We start from the raw sequence: 21578 nt of genomic DNA, 5'->3' as shown, positions 1-21578 counted from the left end.
GGCTGTCAGATTCATTCATTCATTCATTTATTCAGTTTGTCTATTGCAGGGGTCTGCAAACTGCGGCTCTTTTATTTCTCTGTTGTAGCTTCAGCTAGTTTATGCTTCTGAGTACTGTAGTCACTACACTGTCCCTTGAGGCACCGTCATGAGTCTTTCAAAGTTCTGTATTAGCCATTCAATTCTAGGGGCAGTGTTTTCTGGTGAAAAGACCATGACACTAAACTTGTCTTCATTTAGCTTGTTAGCTTCCTTTGTTTCTAATATACAATGGTAACTAGAGAGTGATTCAGTGTTACTGGAACTGGTGCTGTGTTACAATACTTTAATTGTAAACAAAGAAGGCATTTTTGCAAAGGTGGGCAGTATGCCTCTTGATTGAATGGCATCAACACAGGACAAGTACTAAAAGCCAACCAATTACAGCCTTTGCCGCGTCGCTGTTACGCAAGGTTAGACTTTTTTTAGGCGTACGTCATGATACACAACAGGATTTGGAGGGGGAAGACAGAGCTCGCCTTAAGGCAGCAGCATAAACACGTTGTAGATAGAATAGACCAATAGTACAGAACCATGGAGCACACTTTCTTGTGCTCATAAAAATGTTCATTACATGTTTTTTTTTAAATTCACATCTTTATTTATACAAAGTACTTACTGTATAGTACCGATAAGAGTACAGATGAATAATGGTTTCAATAAGGAATATCGATATTGTTATCGGATCCTAACGATATACTGTACATCCCTATTAATTGCTATGAAATGAAAAAGGGGTTGGATTAAATAAACTTTGCTTCTGCCTACTCCTTTTCGGACATGTTTTAAAGAGAAATTAAAATATGTGATGTATCATTGTTAAACTGTCTACATGTTTGAAATAAACGTCAACTAACCTACCAACCAGCCATTGTTCTTCATGAGGAAACCTTACAATGTATTAAATCCATAAACTTTTAGGAAATTGATTAGATGGCGAGTTATTGTGATGTAATATGTGTTATATGTGTTTTATGTTGCACGATTGCACCAAGAAAAATTCCTAGTTTGTGAACCCGTTCTCAAACAATGGCAATAAAACTATTCTGATTCTGATTCTGATTCTGATGTAGAAAAATCGCAGGAGATTTCCTATATTTTAAAATGCAAATGTTGAGGCTCCTCTTTGACATGTAACAAAGGTGTTTGTGAAATCTCCTGATGTTGTTTGGTGCTAATAACCACAATATTAACATTATGTTGCTACTGGTCCAAAGTTTCCTAAAAAAATAATGTTACAAAAACAACTTAAAGCTTAAAATTTTACTGTTAATGAATATCGGCTCCAAATATCGGTTATCGGCCTCCTTGACTACTAATAATCGGTATCGGCTCTGAAAAAAACATATATGTCGATCTTTACATAAGGTCAACAATAACATTTAAAAAGAGAGTCAGACGCTGTCTGTATGGATCTCTGCTTTAATGTTTCAATGCATTCACACTTTAACAATTCTTGTTTTGGTCTGGTTAGTTCTGGTTATTAGTAACAAGCCAATTGAGCATCTGTGGAAAGAGCTAAACTTGCAGTCCAGAGAAGGCACCCATAAAACCTGAGAGATATGAAACAGTTCATTCTGTGGAATTGGCCACAATAGATGCAAGGGTCTCATTGAGGGTCCCAGAAAGCCCTTGATTGCAATGCAGTCTTCCCCCGTAACTTTGCGATTCACTTACTACGTTCTCAGTGCATCGCAAATTTTGAATTAGTTATTGAGTAACGTTGAATACATTGAGATCTGAATGCTCATTTAAGTTTTCATGTTAAAATGATGTAGGTTTTAGAGTGTATTGGGTTTTTTCTCATTTTTATTATGCTCTTTATCCACAATCCCTAAGTGAAACAATAACACATGCCTTTCCCTTTTTTGTTTGGCCTAAATACTGATAAACTGCCACATTACCATAGGTGCAGTGTTTGCAACAGATTGCCAGTATACTTGTGGCGGTGGGGGCGTGGCTAGCAATGTTGTGGGGGCTGTGTCAATATGACGTCATCATATAATTTGCTTAATCGGCGATGACGCAGATATATTCTTTACAAAGGCTAAAAAAAATGTATACATATATTTAAAAACTAATCTGTGTTTTTAGTATTTAGTATAGCTGGGTTGCATATGACGTCATATCTGTTTTTCTTCATCACGGTTTAATTCACGTGATGGTCAAGCAGCTTGAGCGTTGCATTAAAACAAGTGAGAGTGAGTGCAGAGTTTGAGCAGAAAATGTCATATTGCTGTTCTGTTCGTGGGTGTTCCAGTCGTTCAAATAGGGAGATAGAAAAAAGCTTTCATAGAGTCCCGAAAGAAGTTGTTCATAATAAAGTCAGGAAAAAAACGAAATTGAGTCAAAGGAAATTGCTCTTGGGATAATGACTTTTATCATCTTGTGGAATACAATCCGGCCATGCTTGTGTCTGCAGCAATCACTTTGTAAAATGTTTGTTTGAACATTTGATTTGTTTGAGAAACTTTCTGTGATGCAATCGAGTTTATTCTCTACTATATTAGTAGTGTTTGAGAGCAGAACTTAACGTAATAAAAGTACAAGAGATGGCATTAGTTTGTGTTCTTTTGTGGTTGCTATGCCTAAATAGGTTGTGCAAATAAACAAACATCATGTTAAGTCCTAGTAATAAATATTGTGAATGTTGGTACAATCCACCGTATTTTCATTGTCCATTTTCATAACAGAAACTGAAAGCTTAGTTGTTGTTGTGCAGGAAAGACAAGTGCTTTATTCAACATGGATGACCACATTAGCGTCTATGGTGATATTTGTTAGCATCAAAAAATATCCTTAATGGTATAAATAAACTTGATTAATGAAACTCTCGTAGGCTCAACAGCTTACTGAACCTTGATAGCTCTAGCTAACATTGCTGAACAGCAGGGACATTTATAGCTAAATAATGACACAAAATATGAACTTCACATCATAAAAAACAACTGGGGACATGAATTGTAGATGACAGACTAATTAATATTTGTAGCAGGAAATCAACTGCAAACAAACGTATCTTTTTTCTCATTAGCCTCACGATCACAGCAGCACGGCAATTGTTATGTCAATCAAATACGATACTTACTGATGCACGAATAAGTCCAACTTTTTTTTAACCGATTAGCTTAATTTGTGGACACCTCAGATGTAAAGACACAAAGTGCCTTTATTCTTTTCTTCTCTAAATAGTGTAAAAAGTGTCAAATGAAGTGAGGTTGCAGCAAGCAGTAATGTCTTGGTCATGATAAATGGTTTAAATCATTAAATAAAAATTAAATGATTTCTTAAGAGTGTATAAATCCACTCCACTGCAAATATTTGTTTCATGATTGCTTATATATTTGCCTCTAAACCCTTCAAAATACACCCAAATCTGATTCACTGATTCAGGTAAATAAACAGTAGCATAATGGCCATGGCCTTAAACCCAGAAGTGCTCGGGTGTGCCGCACGGTCACGTGATTGCAACCCAGCTATTAAGAAATACTGTATATTTTTCTTATATTTAATCATTTTTGCTTTATTTCATCTTCATCATCACTTTTTTTTAGATGTAGCCAGTGTCCCTTTATCTTTATTTTAGTCTGGTTTGACTTGACATGTGTTTTCTTTTCTGAACAGGCGATAGAGACGACGAGGGACAAGATCAGCCAGTGCCGAACTGCTTTGACTATTTTATGCACATGTTGTGCATTTTTTGGAAGATTGTGTTTGCTTTTGTCCCGCCAACTGAATATTGGAATGGGTGGGCCTGCTTTATCGTGTCCATATCAGTCATTGGTTTCTTAACAGCCATCATTGGAGACCTTGCTTCACATTTTGGCTGCACAGTCGGCCTAAGAGACTCTGTAACTGCAGTCGTTTTTGTCGCTCTGGGGACTTCTCTTCCTGGTAAGTATGGTTTTGGTCATATTCAGTCCGCTGTTTGCTATTTATCTCTCATTTCTATAGAACAAGCAGGGCTGTCGTAGAAAGGGGAAAGGTGATGACAATTTTAAGGGCTTACAGCCCAGTAGAGCCCACACACAGACCCAGTAAACTCTATGACAAAATGATTATGCATACACTAAACTAATGTATATTCATACAAATGAATCCGAATTAAAACAAAGCCACAAGTTATACTATATTCTAATTCCAATTGTTTCAATAGCCCATTGGCCCCTTCCTAACAAATGGTTTTGTCCACAACTGTCCACACTAATGTTCCCACTAAGACATGCGCCTGTGCAATTGCGCACTGCTCCTCTCCTGAGTCCTGCACACACGGAAAAGCTATGCAGTGCACAAAATCCAATTACAAAATCCAACCTAAACTCCAAGAACTGTACTGTACTTGCTGCTTACTTTAAAAAAAATAACACTTACCTTTCACTATTTGAGTAGCCTTTGTTCTGCCATTTGAGTACTGGCGAACGATCTCTGAATCCGGGAACATATCTTTCACGGATTTGTTGAAAACATCCGCAAATGAGAACGGGATGTTGCTTGCAAGGTGGCCCATAATACTGCGTTGCCGCCGCCTTGTGCTTCTCTGACCGTTCATGAGTGACTATATCCATTCGGCCACCGTGTTATGGGTTATAGATAAACCTATGGATAACGGAGACATATATAATAGTCTCCTTTTAAGGTGAGAGGACACTAAAGGCAGTGCCTTTAAGGCACGCCCACAATATTGTTTGTTCGGCTGGAAATTTTGGACATTACTTGCCGTAGTTTTGAAGCAATGCATGATGGGAATCCGGATGTTGTGTGTCAGTGTATTAACGTGCCGGCTGGAATAAACACACGCTGAGAAATAGCTCCGTGCCTTTAAAGGCCTACTGAAAATAATTTTTTTTATTTAAACGGGGATAGCAGGTCCATTCTATGTGTCATACTTGATCATTTTGCGATATTGCCATATTTTTGCTGAAAGGATTTAGTAGAGAACATCGACAATAAAGGTCGCAACTTTTGGTCGCTGATACAAAAAGCCTTACCTGTACCGGAAGTAGCGTGACGTCAACAGTTGAAAGGCTCCTCACGTTTCCCCATTGTTTACACCAGCAGCGAGAGCGATTCGGACAGAGAAAGCGACGATTACCCCATTAATTTCAGCGAGGATGAAAGATTCGTGGATGAGGAACGTGAGAGTGAAGGACTAGAGTGCAGTGCAGGACGTATCTTTTTTCGCTCTGACCGTAACTTAGGTACAAGGGCTCATTGGATTCCACACTTTCTCCTTTTTCTATTGTGGATCACGGATTTGTATTTTAAACCACCTCGGATACTATATCCTCTTGAAAATGAGAGTCGAGAACGCGAAATGGACATTCACAGTGACTTTTATCTCCACGACAATTCATCGGCAAAGCACTTTAGCTATGGAGCTAACGTGATAGCATCGGGCTTAACTGCAGATAGAAACAAAAGAAATAAACCCCTGACTGGAAGGATTGACAGAAAATCAACAAAACTATTAAACCATGGACCTGTAACTACACGGTTAATGCTTTCCAGCCTGGCAAAGCTTAACAATGCTGTTGCTAATGACGCCATTGAAGCTAACTTAGCTACGGGACCTCACAGAGCTATGCTAAAAACATTAGCGCTCCACCTACGCCAGCCAGCCCTCATCTGCTCATCAACACCCGTGCTCACCTGCGTTCCAGCGATCAACGGAAGGACGAAGGACTTCACCCGATCATCCGTGCGGTCGGCGGCTAGCGTCGGATAGCGCGTCTCCTATACAAGTCAAAGTCCTCCTGGTTGTGTTGCTGCAGCCAGCCGCTAATACACCGATCCCACCTACAGCTTTCTTCTTTGCAGTCTTCATTGTTCATTAAACAAATTGCAAAAGATTCACCAACACAGATGTCCAGAATACTGTGGAATTTTGCAATGAAAACAGAGCTGTTTGTATTGGATGCAATGGTGTCCGAATACTTCCGTTTCAACCATTGACGTCACGCGCATATGTCATCATACATAAACGTTTTCAACCGGAAGTCTCGCAGGAAATTTAAAATTGCACTTTATAAGTTAACTCGGCCGTTTTGGCATGTGTTGCAATGTTAAGATTTCATCATTGATATATAAACTATCAGACTGCGTGGTCGGTAGTAGTGGGTTTCAGTAGGCCTTCAAGGCACGCCCCCAATATAGTTGTCCGGCTGGAAATCGGGAGAAATTCTGGAGAATGGTTGTCCCGGGAGATTTTCGGGAGAGGCACTGAAATTCGGGAGTCTCCCGGAAAATTCAGGAGGGTTGGCAAGTATGCATGAACCCCCCGCCCTCCAAACACACACACACACATTACATACAGCTCATAAAAAACAAGTTTTTTTAAATTTAATTGTCACGGAGTGCCACTTATATTACAAAATATTATAATTGAAAGGAATACTCTTATTTGATTATTATAATAAAACATTTAACTTGTTATGTCAGGTTAGAGACAAGTGTTCTGCTGGTATAGCGACAGTGTGCATGTATGTTGTTGCTCACATGTGGTCCAATGAATGCTCATGGAGTTTGTGTATTTGTTTAGACACATGAAAATTAGAGGGGGAACATTGGTCCACACCGCGATTCGTTCTTGCCATGGTTCTTAAGTGAGCGCGAGCGAACTCCAGCAGGGTTAAGATGGCGCCAGAATATACACAAGTCCAGGCAACAGAAAAGAGTTGAGAAAAAGGCCAGGAGTAGGAGCAGCAGAGCAGGGGCCCAGAACAATAACAACGTTTTTTATAAGAATGGAGAGAGAGTAAAATTACTGAGGGTGGCTGAAACAATTGGTCTACTTGTTCATTAATTTAATGTATGTTAGAATACCTTTAACGGGGCGCAGACTAGACTCTAACGTCAATGCTAGCTGTCATCTGGCCGCGCTACACTCTGGACAAGTCACTAGTTCATTAAAAAAAAAAAAAAAAGTCACCAGTTCACTGTAGAGCAACAGTGTGAGTGTGCATGTGTTCCACACATATCACTGTGAGACAGTGCTCCAGTGTGCGCCCATCAGAGGATGCATTGAATTGTTATGATAAATGATAAATGGGTTATACTTGTATAGCGCTTTTCTACCTTCAAGGTACTCAAAGCGCTTTGACAGTATTTCCACATTCACCCATTCACACACACATTCACACACTGATGGCGGGAGCTGCCATGCAAGGCGCTAACCAGCAGCCATCAGGAGCAAGGGTGAAGTGTCTTGCCCAAGGACACAACGGACGTGACTAGGATGGTAGAAGGTGGGGATTGAACCCCAGTAACCAGCAACCTTACGATTGCTGGCACGGCCACTCTACCAACTTCGCCACGCCGTCCCTATGTCCCTAATATGACACATTCAAATTCTACTCAGTAATTAATAACAACTAAGTAATTATTAAACATTATTATTAATAATTACTGAGTAACTGAATAATGACCTTCGTCAGATGCTCATAATGAACAATTATGAGCATCTGACAAAGGTCAGATACGTTATCATGATGTGTTCAATGTGGTCTTAAAAAATGTGAATTAATGGTAAATTTGAATAGCCTGAATACAAAAAAGTTAAAAGATAACTAATAATACCGGTACATAATTTAATTTACATACTAATACTCTGACTTGTTAAGTGGTTAATCGTAAAAAAGGAAACAAATTGGGTTGATTACACCAGGCAATGTCAAGAACACTAAATACCAAGAACATTAATGGTGGCGTGTTTAAAGGTATGTTACTGTACATGTTGAAATGTTGTTATTTTTGGGGGGGCCAAGCACAGATTGATTTCACTTAATCTCAATTAGTTTCAATCGGCAACACTGTTTTGCAATACGAGTTTTTTGAGATACGAGCTGCATAGCAGAACCAATTAAATCATAGGGACCACTGTAGTTCGGTTTGTGACAAAAAAGGTTGCCCCAGTTTTCATACACCAGTCTCGATTCTTGTACGGTCAAACATTGCATGTAACAAACTAGTCTGTTTTTCTGGGTATCATTCTGCGGAGTGCCCGACCACAAAACCTAATAATCCTACATGTTATTCTCTATCAAATGTGTTTGTGGTAATAGTTGTGACTGTCTGGAATGTATTTCTAAAATGTTTAGTTTTCCAACAATTCGGTTTTTGCCCGACATTTTGGAACAACTTATCAACCAAAACCGAGATGCCACTGAAAAAGTGTCAAGAAGCGTTCACGTTACAGTCATTCTATGACTTGCTTTGTGTGTTTTTGTTGGTGTGATCTGAACCCCAAAGACACAACGTTGCAATGCTGTACATCAATATTCAGTCTATGAAATCCTGAATGTTTATTTCTCTCCAGATACATTTGCCAGTAAAGTTGCTGCAACCCAGGACCAATACGCAGACGCATGCGTGGGGAATGTGACTGGAAGCAATGCAGTGAATGTGTTCTTGGGAATTGGTTTAGCTTGGTCTGTGGCAGCCGTCTATTGGACAGCCAAGGGTCAGGTTTTCAAAGTGGACCCTGGTTCTCTGGCCTTCTCTGTCACGCTCTTCACCATTTTTGCCTTCTTCGCAATGGGAGTGTTGATGCTACGCCGGAGGCCGTCCGTAGGTGGAGAACTGGGAGGCCCACGGATCCCCAAAATTGTGACGTCAATGTTTTTGTTCGGACTGTGGTTCCTTTACATCCTCTTCTCTAGCTTGGAGGCCTATTGCCATATTCAAGGCTTCTAAGAGAGCATAGTTGGAGACAATATTTGCACAAATGTATAACATATTCTCTTGAAAAAAGAGGAGACTCACTTGGAAAAAACCCACTATCACCTGACAAACTGCTGCCATGGTACAAAAAACACTTGAATGGGACTCAGTCATGGTATAGATCACCTTGACTAAAGAGCATACAGTGTTACTAAAAAGATGGGAACATAATGAATGTCTTTTATCTAAGATTTCATGCGAGGTTGATGTTTTTTCGTCATGATTATTGAATCTATTCACCCACTTTTTTCTTTTTTTTTTTTCTTTAGAAATTATTGAGACAAATGTGTATGTAATGCCTCTACTATGCAATGTATTTGATTTATTTTTATCGTGACCTTCTGTATTGGTTTGTTATTCTCAAAATAACAAACCAATACAGTATATATACCAGTTCATGTATAGTGGAACCTTTTCAAGTCGGACCCGTTTATGTCGACAATTCGTCAAAGTCGACAAGTCATAGTCTAGTCGCGTTCTTCTTATTAGTCAATGTCGACATACGGTTATTGTCAACATAAAATTTCATTTCTATGAAATATTGGTCAGAGTATGTCAAGATTTATTGTTTTTAGGCCATTTTGAAAACTTAATCTTTATTAAGATCATGTTTTTCCAAAAGCTGATTTTTGTTGTGGGCCATGCCACCAAATCAATGCCGTTTGCTTGTTGAGATTCTCTCAAAATGAACTAAAATATTTTATCAACTATATTAAAAATTTAATAATACACAAATTGAACTCTTCAAAATGTATATGGGCCCATCACAGGTACTGTAACTTTACAGTATTTCATATTTGACAAGTTTCCTAAGTTGGATAGGATATGATAGACTTTTATTTATCCCACAGTGGGGAAGATATGTGGTTTCAGCAGAGATTCAAAAAGGTATTTAATGTAGCGCAAAAGTCACAAAAGTGCCACCCCTCAATGTGCAGTCCCAAAAGGGTTTAAACCAAAAGTTAAAAACATATAAAAACAAGACGGAAGCTTTAAAGAACACAAAAGAGGACATAAAAAAGTAAAAAGCTGCCACTTCAGCTGCGCCATGTTTACATCCAGCAACAAAAGTAAACCGCAATGAAAAACTAAAAATGAGTAATAAGTAAAACATATTGCACACATACGATTGCACCATGCATACATAAATAATTAAACAAAACCACAATCTTAACACCCATACACACTGTGTTGGTGTAAAGTAACAGGACTCAGATTAGGCTAAAATTATACTCCTCCATCCCAGTCATAGATTAAGTCCTAAAATTAATTGAGTACTTTTGATATTCTATAGGCTGTGACTTGTAGAATATTTAATTTTTTCAGATGGGTAATGTGTTAGCGTAACAGGAGTGAGTGAAAACCCAGGAACATGACAAAAGTGTGAATTTTAACTTAATTGTTTTTGTTAAAAAAAAATACTTGGAAAAAAGAGTGACATATTTGTAAAAACAATACACTATCTGAAGGATTTAAATGATTATATTTCATGGTTAAGTCTCATTTTAGGAAGCAAAAAATGCTTGGCACTCAGCATCAAGGGTTGGAATTGGGGGTTAAATCACCAAAAATGATTCCTGGGCGTGGCACCGCTGCTGCCCACTGCTCCCCTCACCTCCCAGGGTGTGATCAAGGGGATGGGTCAAATGCAGAGGACAAATTTCACCACACCTAGTGTGTGTGTGACAATCATTGGTACTTTAACTTTAACTTAACTTAAGTTAATAAACATTATTTTTCCAGTGTTTAATTGAGTTTAAATTAATCATTCTAATTGCATTTATTACCCGTGCAATGCAGGAGGCTATGTGATCGCTGGGGTGGGTCTGTCAGTTAATTATCAAGATAGCACAAAAGGTTATGGGTGGATTTTTTAAGGACATTTTCAGGAAATGTCCGAAATGGCACAATGATTAGATTTTGGGGGTCATCCGATTCATTTCTACTACTGTACATTACTTTACGTTCGTGTTACGATCCTTAACTTCTCTTGTGTGTGTGTATGCTAGTGCCCCTCTTTTTTGTCTTTTGTCTCTAGCCAAAGTCACAATAAACACGCAAGAAACGTTGGCTGATTTTGGTTACAACGACATCTGCTTATGTCGACAACTGCTTATGTCGACCTAAACGGATTCCACTGTATGATGATATGGAAGAGTATGCAGAAACTGTACTGTCATAGTTACCTTCAGCTCTGTCCTGTTAGAATCAGACGTCATGAGAGGGAAAAGCGGTAGAAAATGGATGGATGAATAGAGATAAACTTCTTGTTTAATATATTGCAGAAATCACGATCCATTTCTATTTGTTTCAAGTATTATTCTGCACCAAAATGTGTCCAATCTTATTGTAATGAACATTAATGAATGTACTACATGAATCAATAATTACACAGGCAATACATTTATTGGTATCTATTCGACACATTGTACCTTTGAACTGCCATGTGGTTTTACTGTGTTTAAAATGATCATCCATTCCTTTATCTGTTTTTTATAACATTGGAATTGAATGTACAGTGTTTGTAATTATTGTAAATGACCTAATACAGACAAAATTATAAATTATATTAGAAATTATATTGGTATTTGAAATGTGTGTTTTTTTGTGTCTGGTATACAGTATGTGTCATGCTTATAATGTCCTCATCAGATTAATTGTTCAGGGATTTTAAAGAAGGATATTTTTACATTACATAAAGAGTTTTCAGGGAGTGAGAAACCAAAAGAATTCAAAGGGAGGCGTAGCAGCTTAGGAAAATTAAAATAAACATATTTTTCAAACAAGAAAAACTAACTTGGGTTGTGTCAAAGGTCAAATTAAATTATGTTGATTTGATACTATACTCACCCAATAATATTTTTTTCTTAAATACAATTAAAATTAAGTGTTTAAATTAATGAATGGTTTTGATCAGCATGTTCATAAAATATAAATAATAATACTATTAATAACTAAAACAATGTATAGCTCAATGAAAAGGTCTGGCTGAAGCTATATGTTTATTTAAATGTCTTAGCCTAATAGCAATATTAGCAAAACAAAAAAAGAAAAAAGTTATCATCTTGAAATGTCCAAAATAAACACAACAAGCTTCCTAATACAGAAAAAAAACCATTTTTCTGTAGTTACTAATCAACCGAATATAATGTTTTTAACCAGAATGCACATTATTACACAAGGAACGTGCATTTCCGCGCACATTATTAGGGAGAGGAGCAGAAGTGTAACTGCATTAAAGTTGCACTTAAAAAGACATTACACAAAATGTGACATTTCACTAATATATGTGCATTTCAAAATAAAAGCAAGTATTTCCCAAAATAGGCTGGAACCTTGCCTCCCATTAGGACAGGTTGAATAGAAAATGGATGGCTGGACAAGGCAGACACTATTCCCCACTAGCTGATAATTACCGATGTTGTATTGCGTGTTTAACGTAACAAACAGAGCAGGTATAATTATGCTATGCAGCTTTTTTGTAAATCTTTTTTTCCAGAATGGTGGCCATTTACTATTATACTCATCCATTTCCAAATTATTGCACTCGTTATGGTCTCCTTTTCACTAATATTATTGCTGATTTTGCATTTCAGTCTTTTGTAGGCCAACAGTCTTGTCTATTGAGATCATTTTGGTGTACTTAATTATAGGTATGTTGAGGTCATAATGCTTGCAGTTTATTAGGGGATCAAATACGTACCTTACTAAATACATTAACCTCTTTTGATTGCATTTATGAAAAAAGTGAACGCCTATAAACAGAACAGCATTTCATTAGAAAGCTTAGAATTGTTTTTGGAAAATAAGATAAACAAATTGTTTTTTTTAAGTATATCGTTCGGATGATGTTTCATTTAACGCGCAAATGCGCAATCTCCCATTGACCGTGAACGCAACATTAATCTGGCACAAGGTCCAGAACAAGATGGCTACCGCTGCGGGCCGATCATACGGAGAAGGAGGCCGAGCAACTAAACGACAGAAAACAGAGGACGGAGGAATGACAACGGTCAGGGGGTATCTTCTTGTCTCAGCTGTTAAGAAAATAGTTTCGCCATTTTTTGCAATTTAACATTGTACCAAATGCATTCTCTCGCCCCTGATAGCTAAGATGCTACATTGCTAGCCATTCTGAATGTAATGAATGTGACCATGCAGTGTAGTATGTTGTATTTCTAACATTTCAGCTACCCGAGTAAAGTCTCTATATTGGTAAAATATTAAATCTTTACCGAAACATGGATATGACCCAGAAATGTTTACTCTTCTCGTGCAACGTTACTAATGCTAAAATGCTCATTTCAATTCACTCAATAGTGTTCTGCATTAGCGGATCTGTTGGACTCGTTGTATCAATCCTCTATCATCAACACATGTATTTACTCGTATTTTTTTTTTAATCATTCATTTTTTATGACTTTGTATGCAGGAGAGTTACGAGGACCCTCACAAACCGCTGCCCTCCCCGGTGGTGCACATCAGGGGCTTGGTTGACGGTGTTGTGGAGACTGACTTGGTGGAAACCTTGCAAGAGTTCGGGGCCATCAGGTATTAAAGCTCCCTGAAAAAAGGTCTTTGTTGTTAGGGTGACTCAATCCAAACAAGGCTTCACTTCCCCGGAACGTTTTTTTGCAGCAGACGTTTTGACCGTAAATTTTATTTCACATAAAAGTAACTAAGCACTCACCTTTTTAACCTATTTGAGTGTAACATCCGGATTTTCACAATGCACTGCATATTAGTTTGAATGCACTCGTGCGGTTAAAAGTACGTAATTGCACATGCACTTGACATTTCGAGTGTTTTACTGGTAAATACGACAAAATGCAGTGCACCAGTAGCACAGGGATGTTTCACTCAATAGCCACAAATGGCCCATCTGTGGGATGGATCCTAACCACGCTTGATAGTCGCCATCTTGACTACATAGCAGTAGGGGTGGCAGTAACTGGAGTGGTTGGAATTAATAATTAAAAAGGAGAGTAGAAAAGGAAGTGGATAGATATTGCATCATTTCCAATATGTGTGCAATGACTGTAATGGATTTGGGACACTACTACATTTTCAAAAGTAACTATTTTAAGTATACGGTGTACATAGTATACATGGTGAGGTGCAAGTATAAAAGTGCGCTAACTGAAACACAACCTCAGCCTTAGTTTGTGGTACAAATGCCATAGCGTTACACACATAGCTGAATCTGAATCTATTGGTCCAGATCGTAATGGGCCTGGTCACCAAAAACAACAGTTCCCTTCGTGCCTCCGCTTAGCATGACAGTGTGTGCATTGGGACTGTGTAATAGTGATGTAACGATATGAAAATTTCATCTCATGGTTATCATTATCACTAGGGCTGCATGATTATGGCCAATATAATAATCACAATTATTTTGATCAATTTTGAAATCATGATTATTAATCACGATTATTCATTGTTAGGTAAAACAGTTTTAGGGGGTTTGAATTAGGGGTGCAACAATTCATTGACAAATGTTGACAATAAAATGTGTCCTCAACAAATTCATTTGTCGACATTGTCGTTACGTCATCACTCGTGTTTTTCCGGAGGATGCGAGTCGGCACCGCCACTCGCATCAACATCACGGGTAGGACTGCTACTTGCGATTATTTTGATAGTTGATTAGTCATCGATTATCTTAACAATTAGTCGACTAATCGAATAATAAAGCGTGCACGTATTTAGTGGCTAAAAATTTTCCATCGACTTCTAAATGCAGTTTTAAGTTATTTTAGGCATGTGCTTACGAACAACAAATATTACTACTTCATTCATAAATATGTATTTATACTTTAACTGTGCTGCTCATTCAGCTGTTACAAAATTTAAAATGACCAATATAATGTTGCCAATGTAAAAGAAAAGAAAGGCAAAGTGCTAAAAAAAACAATTAACCTTGTTTATGTATTAAAGAAAACAGTTAAAATAGCAGCAACTAAAACAAACACCAAAACACAGAATCTAACTTCCTCAAAAAGAAAAACATATTGTGATGTTTAAAAAGCTGCACACTGGTATATTGACTATTGATTAACTCTTGGCAGTTTTAGCGCTTTAACAGACTCAAATTAGAATTCTAACTTTGATTAATTATTTAAATGTTGGCGCGCGCGCACGGTTAGCGTTTGTTAAAGTGCTCATTGTATAGAATTCTATATTTGATTAATTCTTAACATGTTGGCAATTTAATAGATTGTATGTTTAATTTTATGATACGTGTGTGTGCGGTTCGCATTTATTAAAGTGTCTTTTTTTACGGCATATGCTTTAAAACTTACTTGAATTTGTGTAGACTTTGGCTAAAAGGATAGTTAGTTTTTTTTCACACAACTTTGTCTCACACTTGTTAGCTAGCTAGCAAGATAGAAGCTAACACTCTTACCGAGGTTGAGACTGCATCCTCCCTCCATATGTCAGACATATCTCAGCTTTAAATGCTCGCTTATCACAGATGTACTGCCATAAAAACAAACTCTGCTCTGCAAAATGAGCCAAGTATTCCTGTTTTTAACAAGAAAGAGGAAATATCCTCACACGTTACATGTTATCACTGGCGATGTTGTTGGTGAGTGACCCACTTCCGCCCGGACTAACACGAGTGATGACATCATGACTATTGTCGACAAATATAATTGTCGGCAACAAATTTTATTGTCGACAATGTCGACTAATCGTTGCAGCCCTAATCGCGGGTGAAAAACATGTAGTTTGGGAATATTTCCTCCTATTTTTGTAAAAATATGAATATCCTGCTCATTTTCCAAAGCTTATCTTGCTTAAGTGACACTATGTCTGTGATAAGGGGGCAATAAAAACGAAGGAATGTCAGACATCTGGAGGATGTGGTCACAACTCGGTAAGATTGTTAGCTTGTACCTTGCTAGCTAGCTAAAAAAGTGGGACGAAGTTGTGTAAAAACAATTATTTAACTATCATTTTAGCCAAAGTCTGGCAACTAAACTTTGTCTAAACCGATTCAAATACTTTTTAAACCTCAGGGAGTTCTCAATGTTATGAACGTTATAGGTCCGAGGACCCGTAAATCGTCATTAAGTCTTAAAAGTAACTCATGTATTATTTTTTTACATTCAATGCTTAATCTCTTGATGACCTTCAGCCCTATCCGTTGATAAACCTTTTCTGTTTTTTAATGTTTTATGACAAAAGGAAACACATTATTTTGCTATGGCAAAAACCCACTATGCAATATTATCCCGCCAAAAATTAAAAAGTCAAATTTTAGATGTGAAGTAATTGGAGCCTTGAATAGGTCAATTATTCACAATAAAATTGATTTTGATTCATAATGATGATTTGGGCATTGACCGTTTCAAATAAAAAACAACATTAGAATACCCTTGAGGGTCCCACTATAAGTGTTAAAAGTAGTCTCATGTTTATATATGTATATATATATATATATATATATATATATATATATATATATATATATATATATATATATATATATATATATATATATATATATATATATATATATATATATATACATATATATATATACATACATACATACAGTGTTTCCCCCAGAAAATGTGTTAGTTAAGGTGGTGTCTCTCCAGGGGGATGGACGGGGAAGGGGGCGAGTGGGTGTAAGGAACAGTGTAATTTGGCCTGTCACCACCATCACGTCTCCATCTCATCGCTGCCACCACAGCCTGGGGGGGCAATAGAATACAGACTGTGGTGAAGTAGGCCGGCTTCGTCGCGTGAAGAAGCCTACAATTTTTGGTTGTGTTTTCCGCTCCGTATGCTGAATGGCAATATACGATATATATCTCTAAGTTTTTTCCGTAAAGTAAAAACAAAACACAAAACAGTCCTAGTTACCTGAGATACAAAGTATGTCATTATTATGACTTAGTAAGTCAATATTTTGACCTAGTAATTTACTAAGTTAAAATAATGACTTACTAAGTCAAATTAATGACTTACTGTAAATTAGCGTTTGCAATAAGCGTTTGAAAAAAAGAGTTAAAAGTGGGGCCACGTGCTGACATATGCTCAACTCATCATGCTTAATTTATTACAGCATTTGGGAAGCCTGTAGTTGATTTTTATTATGTAAATGTTATATTTTTATCAACATGTGATAGCAGGGACCCTGCCATTCAAAACTAGGCTGCTACATTACTAATAATTAATCTAACTATAGCTGAAAAAATTGTAAAATAGCAATAGGAGAGACTATTCATCCCTGAACACCATGGAGTTCATGTAGGCTTTATGATGCAGTTACATTATTACATCAACTATCAGAGACAGCTTCAGGAAACTTTTCATTTAACATAATGTCGTTTTTTGCTGCTTCAACACAGCTCAATCAACACAGAAAAAGGTCATGTGAAATAACTTAGTTGTTAACTGTAGGTCAATAATGCTTGTCTTTCTCTCAGACAGACAGGGCTTTGCTGTCCGTAACGCACGCACGCACACACACACTCACACACCGCACAGTGAGCTAACGTTACGCTAAAAGCTAATTAGCCTTCACCTCAAGGAGCGAGCTGAGCTGCCGCTTATGTTTCTAGAATGTTAATGGGCTCATAGTGATGTTACTAGTAGTTGACTGGGAGGTGTTTATTATAATTTGGGGAGAGTCCGCTGCCCAAACAGCTTTCTGCTCACCACACCGCAGGAGCACTGACTCCATGCGCTCTAAATACGCACTGCCGATTGGCTGTTACCGCTCTGCGTGTAACCAATCAGATGGTTCTGTTGGTGGGAAAATGCTGGGTGCTGCAGAGACATACTGACAGAGGCAGTACGAAGCGTAGCAGCTTGTTAAGACATTAGTTTAGGCGGTGGCTCTTTGTTGCCAAGGCGGCCGCCTTAACAACAGAGCGCTGTGGGAAACCCTGATATATATATATATATTTTAACTTTGAACGCTTAAATCCCTAGGTCAACGTCAGATGTATCAGTTGATATTAAGTTTTTATTTTTTTATATCATACCCTTTTTGTTGGAAAAAAAAACAAACTTTTTTGTATAGCAAAAACAAAAAATATGCAATATTTACCCTCCAAAATTCAGAAGTCAAGTATTTGATGTGAAGTAGTTGGAGCCTTAAATAGGTCAATAATTCACAACAACATTGATTTTGATTAATAATAATTGTTTGAGCATTGACCGTTTTAAATAAAAAATTACATTAAAAGACCTTTGGACCCTTGAAGTTCCCACTCATAAAAGTGTTCAAAGTAAGTCATATATTAATACTTTTTTTTTTAACTTTCAAAGCTTATATCTGTAGATTAACTTCAGATCTATCCGTTGATATAAAACAAATGTGTACTTTTTTAAAAATGTTTTTGTATGTTTTATACACTTTTTGTCAAAGAAAACCCTTTTTTGTATGGCATAAACAAAAATTATGCAATATTTTCCCTCCAGAAGTCAAGTATATGACTTAATATATGAAATAGTTGGAGCCCAAAATAGGTCAATAATTCACAACAACATTGATTTTGAGCATTGGCCGTTTTAGATGAAAAAAAAACGACATAAGAAGAAGACCCTTTAGGGTCCTTTTTAATAAAAGTGTTAAAAGTAAGTCATATAAATTATTTTTTTACTTTGAACGCTTAAATCCCTAGAGCAGGGGTAGCCAACCCGTCGATTGTGATCGTCCTGTCAAGCTTTGGGACCCTACAGGTCGATTGCGAAAATATGAGGGGAAAAAAGTTTTAATGTGACATCAGTGCCAACCCCTAGACCCGGCCACCATCAGGCAAGCATTTTATCCCCTTAGCACGCCTTTACGCCTCTACCTTTTTTTTCTTTAGTCTCGCATCCTCTCGACACTGTGGCCACACGCTTTCTCGCAAACACTTGTTGCATGACGTGCTCAAAATCATCAAGCTGCAACAATAAAAATATTAAGGCTGATTGTTGCAATGCAACAAACATTTTCTAACATCCAACATTAAACAACTAGTCCATGACCATCATCGCTCGCTTGCGACGGGAACTAACAAGCCAAATAATAGTCTGTGAACATTGCTCCAAAAGTAAGGATTTTGTGGTGATTTAGTGTGCATACAAAACTAACACTGACTTGTGTAAAGGCAGTAATATATGATAAAACACGGTGGAAGCTAAAGGACTTCCCGTTTATCCCCTCTTTTGTCACAGGAAAAACCCGCAATGTGAACAGCTGATTTTAATATTCCAGCGCTGAAGTAAGACAACCAGGTGACTCGCATCCCATATGTGACCATAGGATGAACAAATATACTACTGCACAAATACTATAGTGGCCATAAACTGTTTGCTTCTACAGCAGGGTTGCCCAAAGTGCCCTTGACTCGTTTGTCATTGGCCCGAGGAACATTAAAGAGAAAAAAAAACACCAACAAAAATTGGGAAAACAGCAAGAAACACTGACAAAAACCCAATAATGACACAAAGCTTTGTCTTTAAAAACCCAAAAACAAACATAAAATTATGTATACATATAATTTCAAGAAAAACAATTATATACATATATTTGTTTCACAAAAAATATGTATACATATGTAAATATGGATGTACACAAATGTATTTAAATATATATATATATCCATCCATCCATCCATTTTCTACCGCTTATTCCCTTCGGGGTCGTGGGGGGCGCTGGAGCCTATCTCAGCTACAATCGGGCGGAAGGCGGGGTACACCCTGGACAAGTCGCCACCTCATCACAGGGCCAACACAGATAGACAGACAACATTCACACTCACATTCACACACTAGGGCCAATTTAGTGTTGCCAATCAACCTATCCCCAGGTATATATATATATATATATATATATATATATATATATATATATATATATATATATATATATATATATATATATATATATATATATATAGACAAGCATCACGAAATGCTTGTCTCTTTTTTGAACAAGTCAGTTTTGTGGTTTTTCGTTGCTATTTCAACTGTCTTTTTTTAAAAATTTTTTTACATATTTTTAATTTTTCAATTTGTCTACTTACTTTTAAATGGACAAAGTTTAATTGTTATTAAAATTTTTGCAACAGCCTGATGATCACCATAGTTACACTATAAATACAAATTTATGAACAAATTAGTCCTAATTGTTGGAATTAAGCACATATCTAAAAATATCTCAAGCTGAATTTAAAAGTTCATTGCTAAATTGGATGTGAAGGCTTTATAATCTGACTAGCCAACTATCCATCCATCCATCCATTTTCTACCGCTTGTCCCTGTTGGGGTTGCGGGGGTGCTGGAGCCTATCCCAGCTAATCATTAACAATTTGTAATTAAATAGTCTGATAAAAAAGCTGATTAAACATTATCCATATATTTAAAGACAAGTACCGTATTTTTCAGACTATAAATCGCAGTTTTTTTCATAGTTTGGCCGGGGGTGCGATTTATACTCAGGAGCGACTTATGTGTGAAATTATTAACACATTACCGTAAAATATCAAATAATATTATTTAGCTCATTCTCTTAAGAGACTAGACGTATAAGATTTAATCGGATTTAGCGATTAGGAGTGATAGATTGTTTGGTAAACGTATAGCATGTTCTATATGTTATAGTTATTTGAATGGCTCTTACCATAATATGTTACGTTAACATACCAGGCACGTTCTCAGTTGGTTATTTATGCGTCATATATCTTACACTTATTCAGCCTGTTGTTCACTATTCTTTATTTATTTTGAATTGCCTTTCAAATGTCTATTCTTGGTGTTGGGTTTTATCAAATAAATTTCCCCAAAAAATGCGACTTATACTCCAGTGCGACTTATATATGTTTTTTTCCTTCTTTATTATGCATTTTCATCCGGTGCGACTTATACTCCGGAGCGATTTATAGTCCGAAAAATACGGTATGTGCGTTTTTGTTAATTATTAGTATCAACATGTCAGCTTATTCTCATTACAGGATTTGTTAGCTTAATTTTTCCATTTTATATGTTTTTTTAATGGTGCCATAAAAATACAGCCACGCTTTCATGGGTGGTTTTAGAACTTGTTTCTTATTGTTAAAGACAAATTAAGTGTGCATTTTGCTTCACATCCAGTTCATGTGATGTCACCCGAGTTCACTTTCTGTTGTAGACAGCTTCATCTTTGTTGATGAAGTTATAAAAAAAAAACTAAAAAACTTCTGTTATATTCCTCGGAGTATAGATCGATTGCTCTTTGTAAGAGAGTACAGCTTGTAAGTTCAATGTTACAATGGAATATCTTAGTTGCTCAGTCAGCACTACAGCAATGAAGGGCTGCAACAATTATTCGATTAAATTGATTAAAATCGATTATAAAAATAGTTAGTGATTAATTTAGTCATCGATTCGTTGGATCTATGCTATGCGCATGCGCTGAGGCAACGTTATTTAAAATTTTTTTTAACCTTTATCTATAAACTGCAACATTTACAAACAGCCGAGAAACAATAATCAAATTCATAGGGGTGTAACGGTACGTGTATTTGTATCGAACCGTTTCGGTTCGGTGCGGAGGTGTACAGAAACGAGTTTCCACACGGACATATTAAGTAGCGTACTGCAAGTTGTGTAAACAATACTCAAAATGCCGGACATTTGACGCATTTATGAAACTCCGCCCTGACAGCTCCGCAAAAGAGGACATGTCCGATGAAAAGAGGACGTATGGTCAGTCTATTGTAGCCCGTTAGCTGCTAGCATGCTGGCAAAAGAGGACATGTCCGGTGCTAGCATGCTAGCAGTGACCGGGCTAGGTCCTGACCATACGTCCGTCCTCTTTTCACCGGACATGTCCT

General features: G+C 37.1%; 2 protein-coding genes across 4 annotated transcripts in view; both read left to right on the top strand.

The window, feature by feature from the left end:
* slc8a2a (solute carrier family 8 member 2a) overlaps window positions 1-11304 on the top strand; it is a 124143-nt gene extending 112839 nt beyond the window's left edge. For all 3 annotated transcript variants that reach the window (XM_062048314.1, XM_062048312.1, XM_062048311.1), the window contains 2 exons: window positions 3664-3933; window positions 8354-11304. In XM_062048314.1, the coding sequence (XP_061904298.1) occupies window positions 3664-3933; window positions 8354-8730 (647 nt within the window). In that variant the 3' untranslated portion in view covers window positions 8731-11304. The remainder of the gene's footprint in view (window positions 1-3663; window positions 3934-8353) is intronic.
* Window positions 11305-12601: 1297 nt separating this feature from the next.
* Window positions 12602-21578, top strand: part of hnrnpl (heterogeneous nuclear ribonucleoprotein L) — a 37602-nt gene continuing 28625 nt past the window's right edge. The window contains exons 1-2 of the mRNA XM_062048310.1: window positions 12602-12769; window positions 13190-13308. Coding sequence (XP_061904294.1) covers window positions 12626-12769; window positions 13190-13308 — 263 coding nt within the window. The 5' untranslated portion in view covers window positions 12602-12625. The remainder of the gene's footprint in view (window positions 12770-13189; window positions 13309-21578) is intronic.

The sequence above is a fragment of the Entelurus aequoreus genome, linkage group LG05, assembly GCF_033978785.1.
Source record: "Entelurus aequoreus isolate RoL-2023_Sb linkage group LG05, RoL_Eaeq_v1.1, whole genome shotgun sequence".
NCBI classification, from domain to species: domain Eukaryota; kingdom Metazoa; phylum Chordata; class Actinopteri; order Syngnathiformes; family Syngnathidae; genus Entelurus; species Entelurus aequoreus.
The sequence above is the reverse complement of the archived record's forward strand: the minus strand, read 5'-3'. Positions and strand labels throughout refer to the sequence as shown.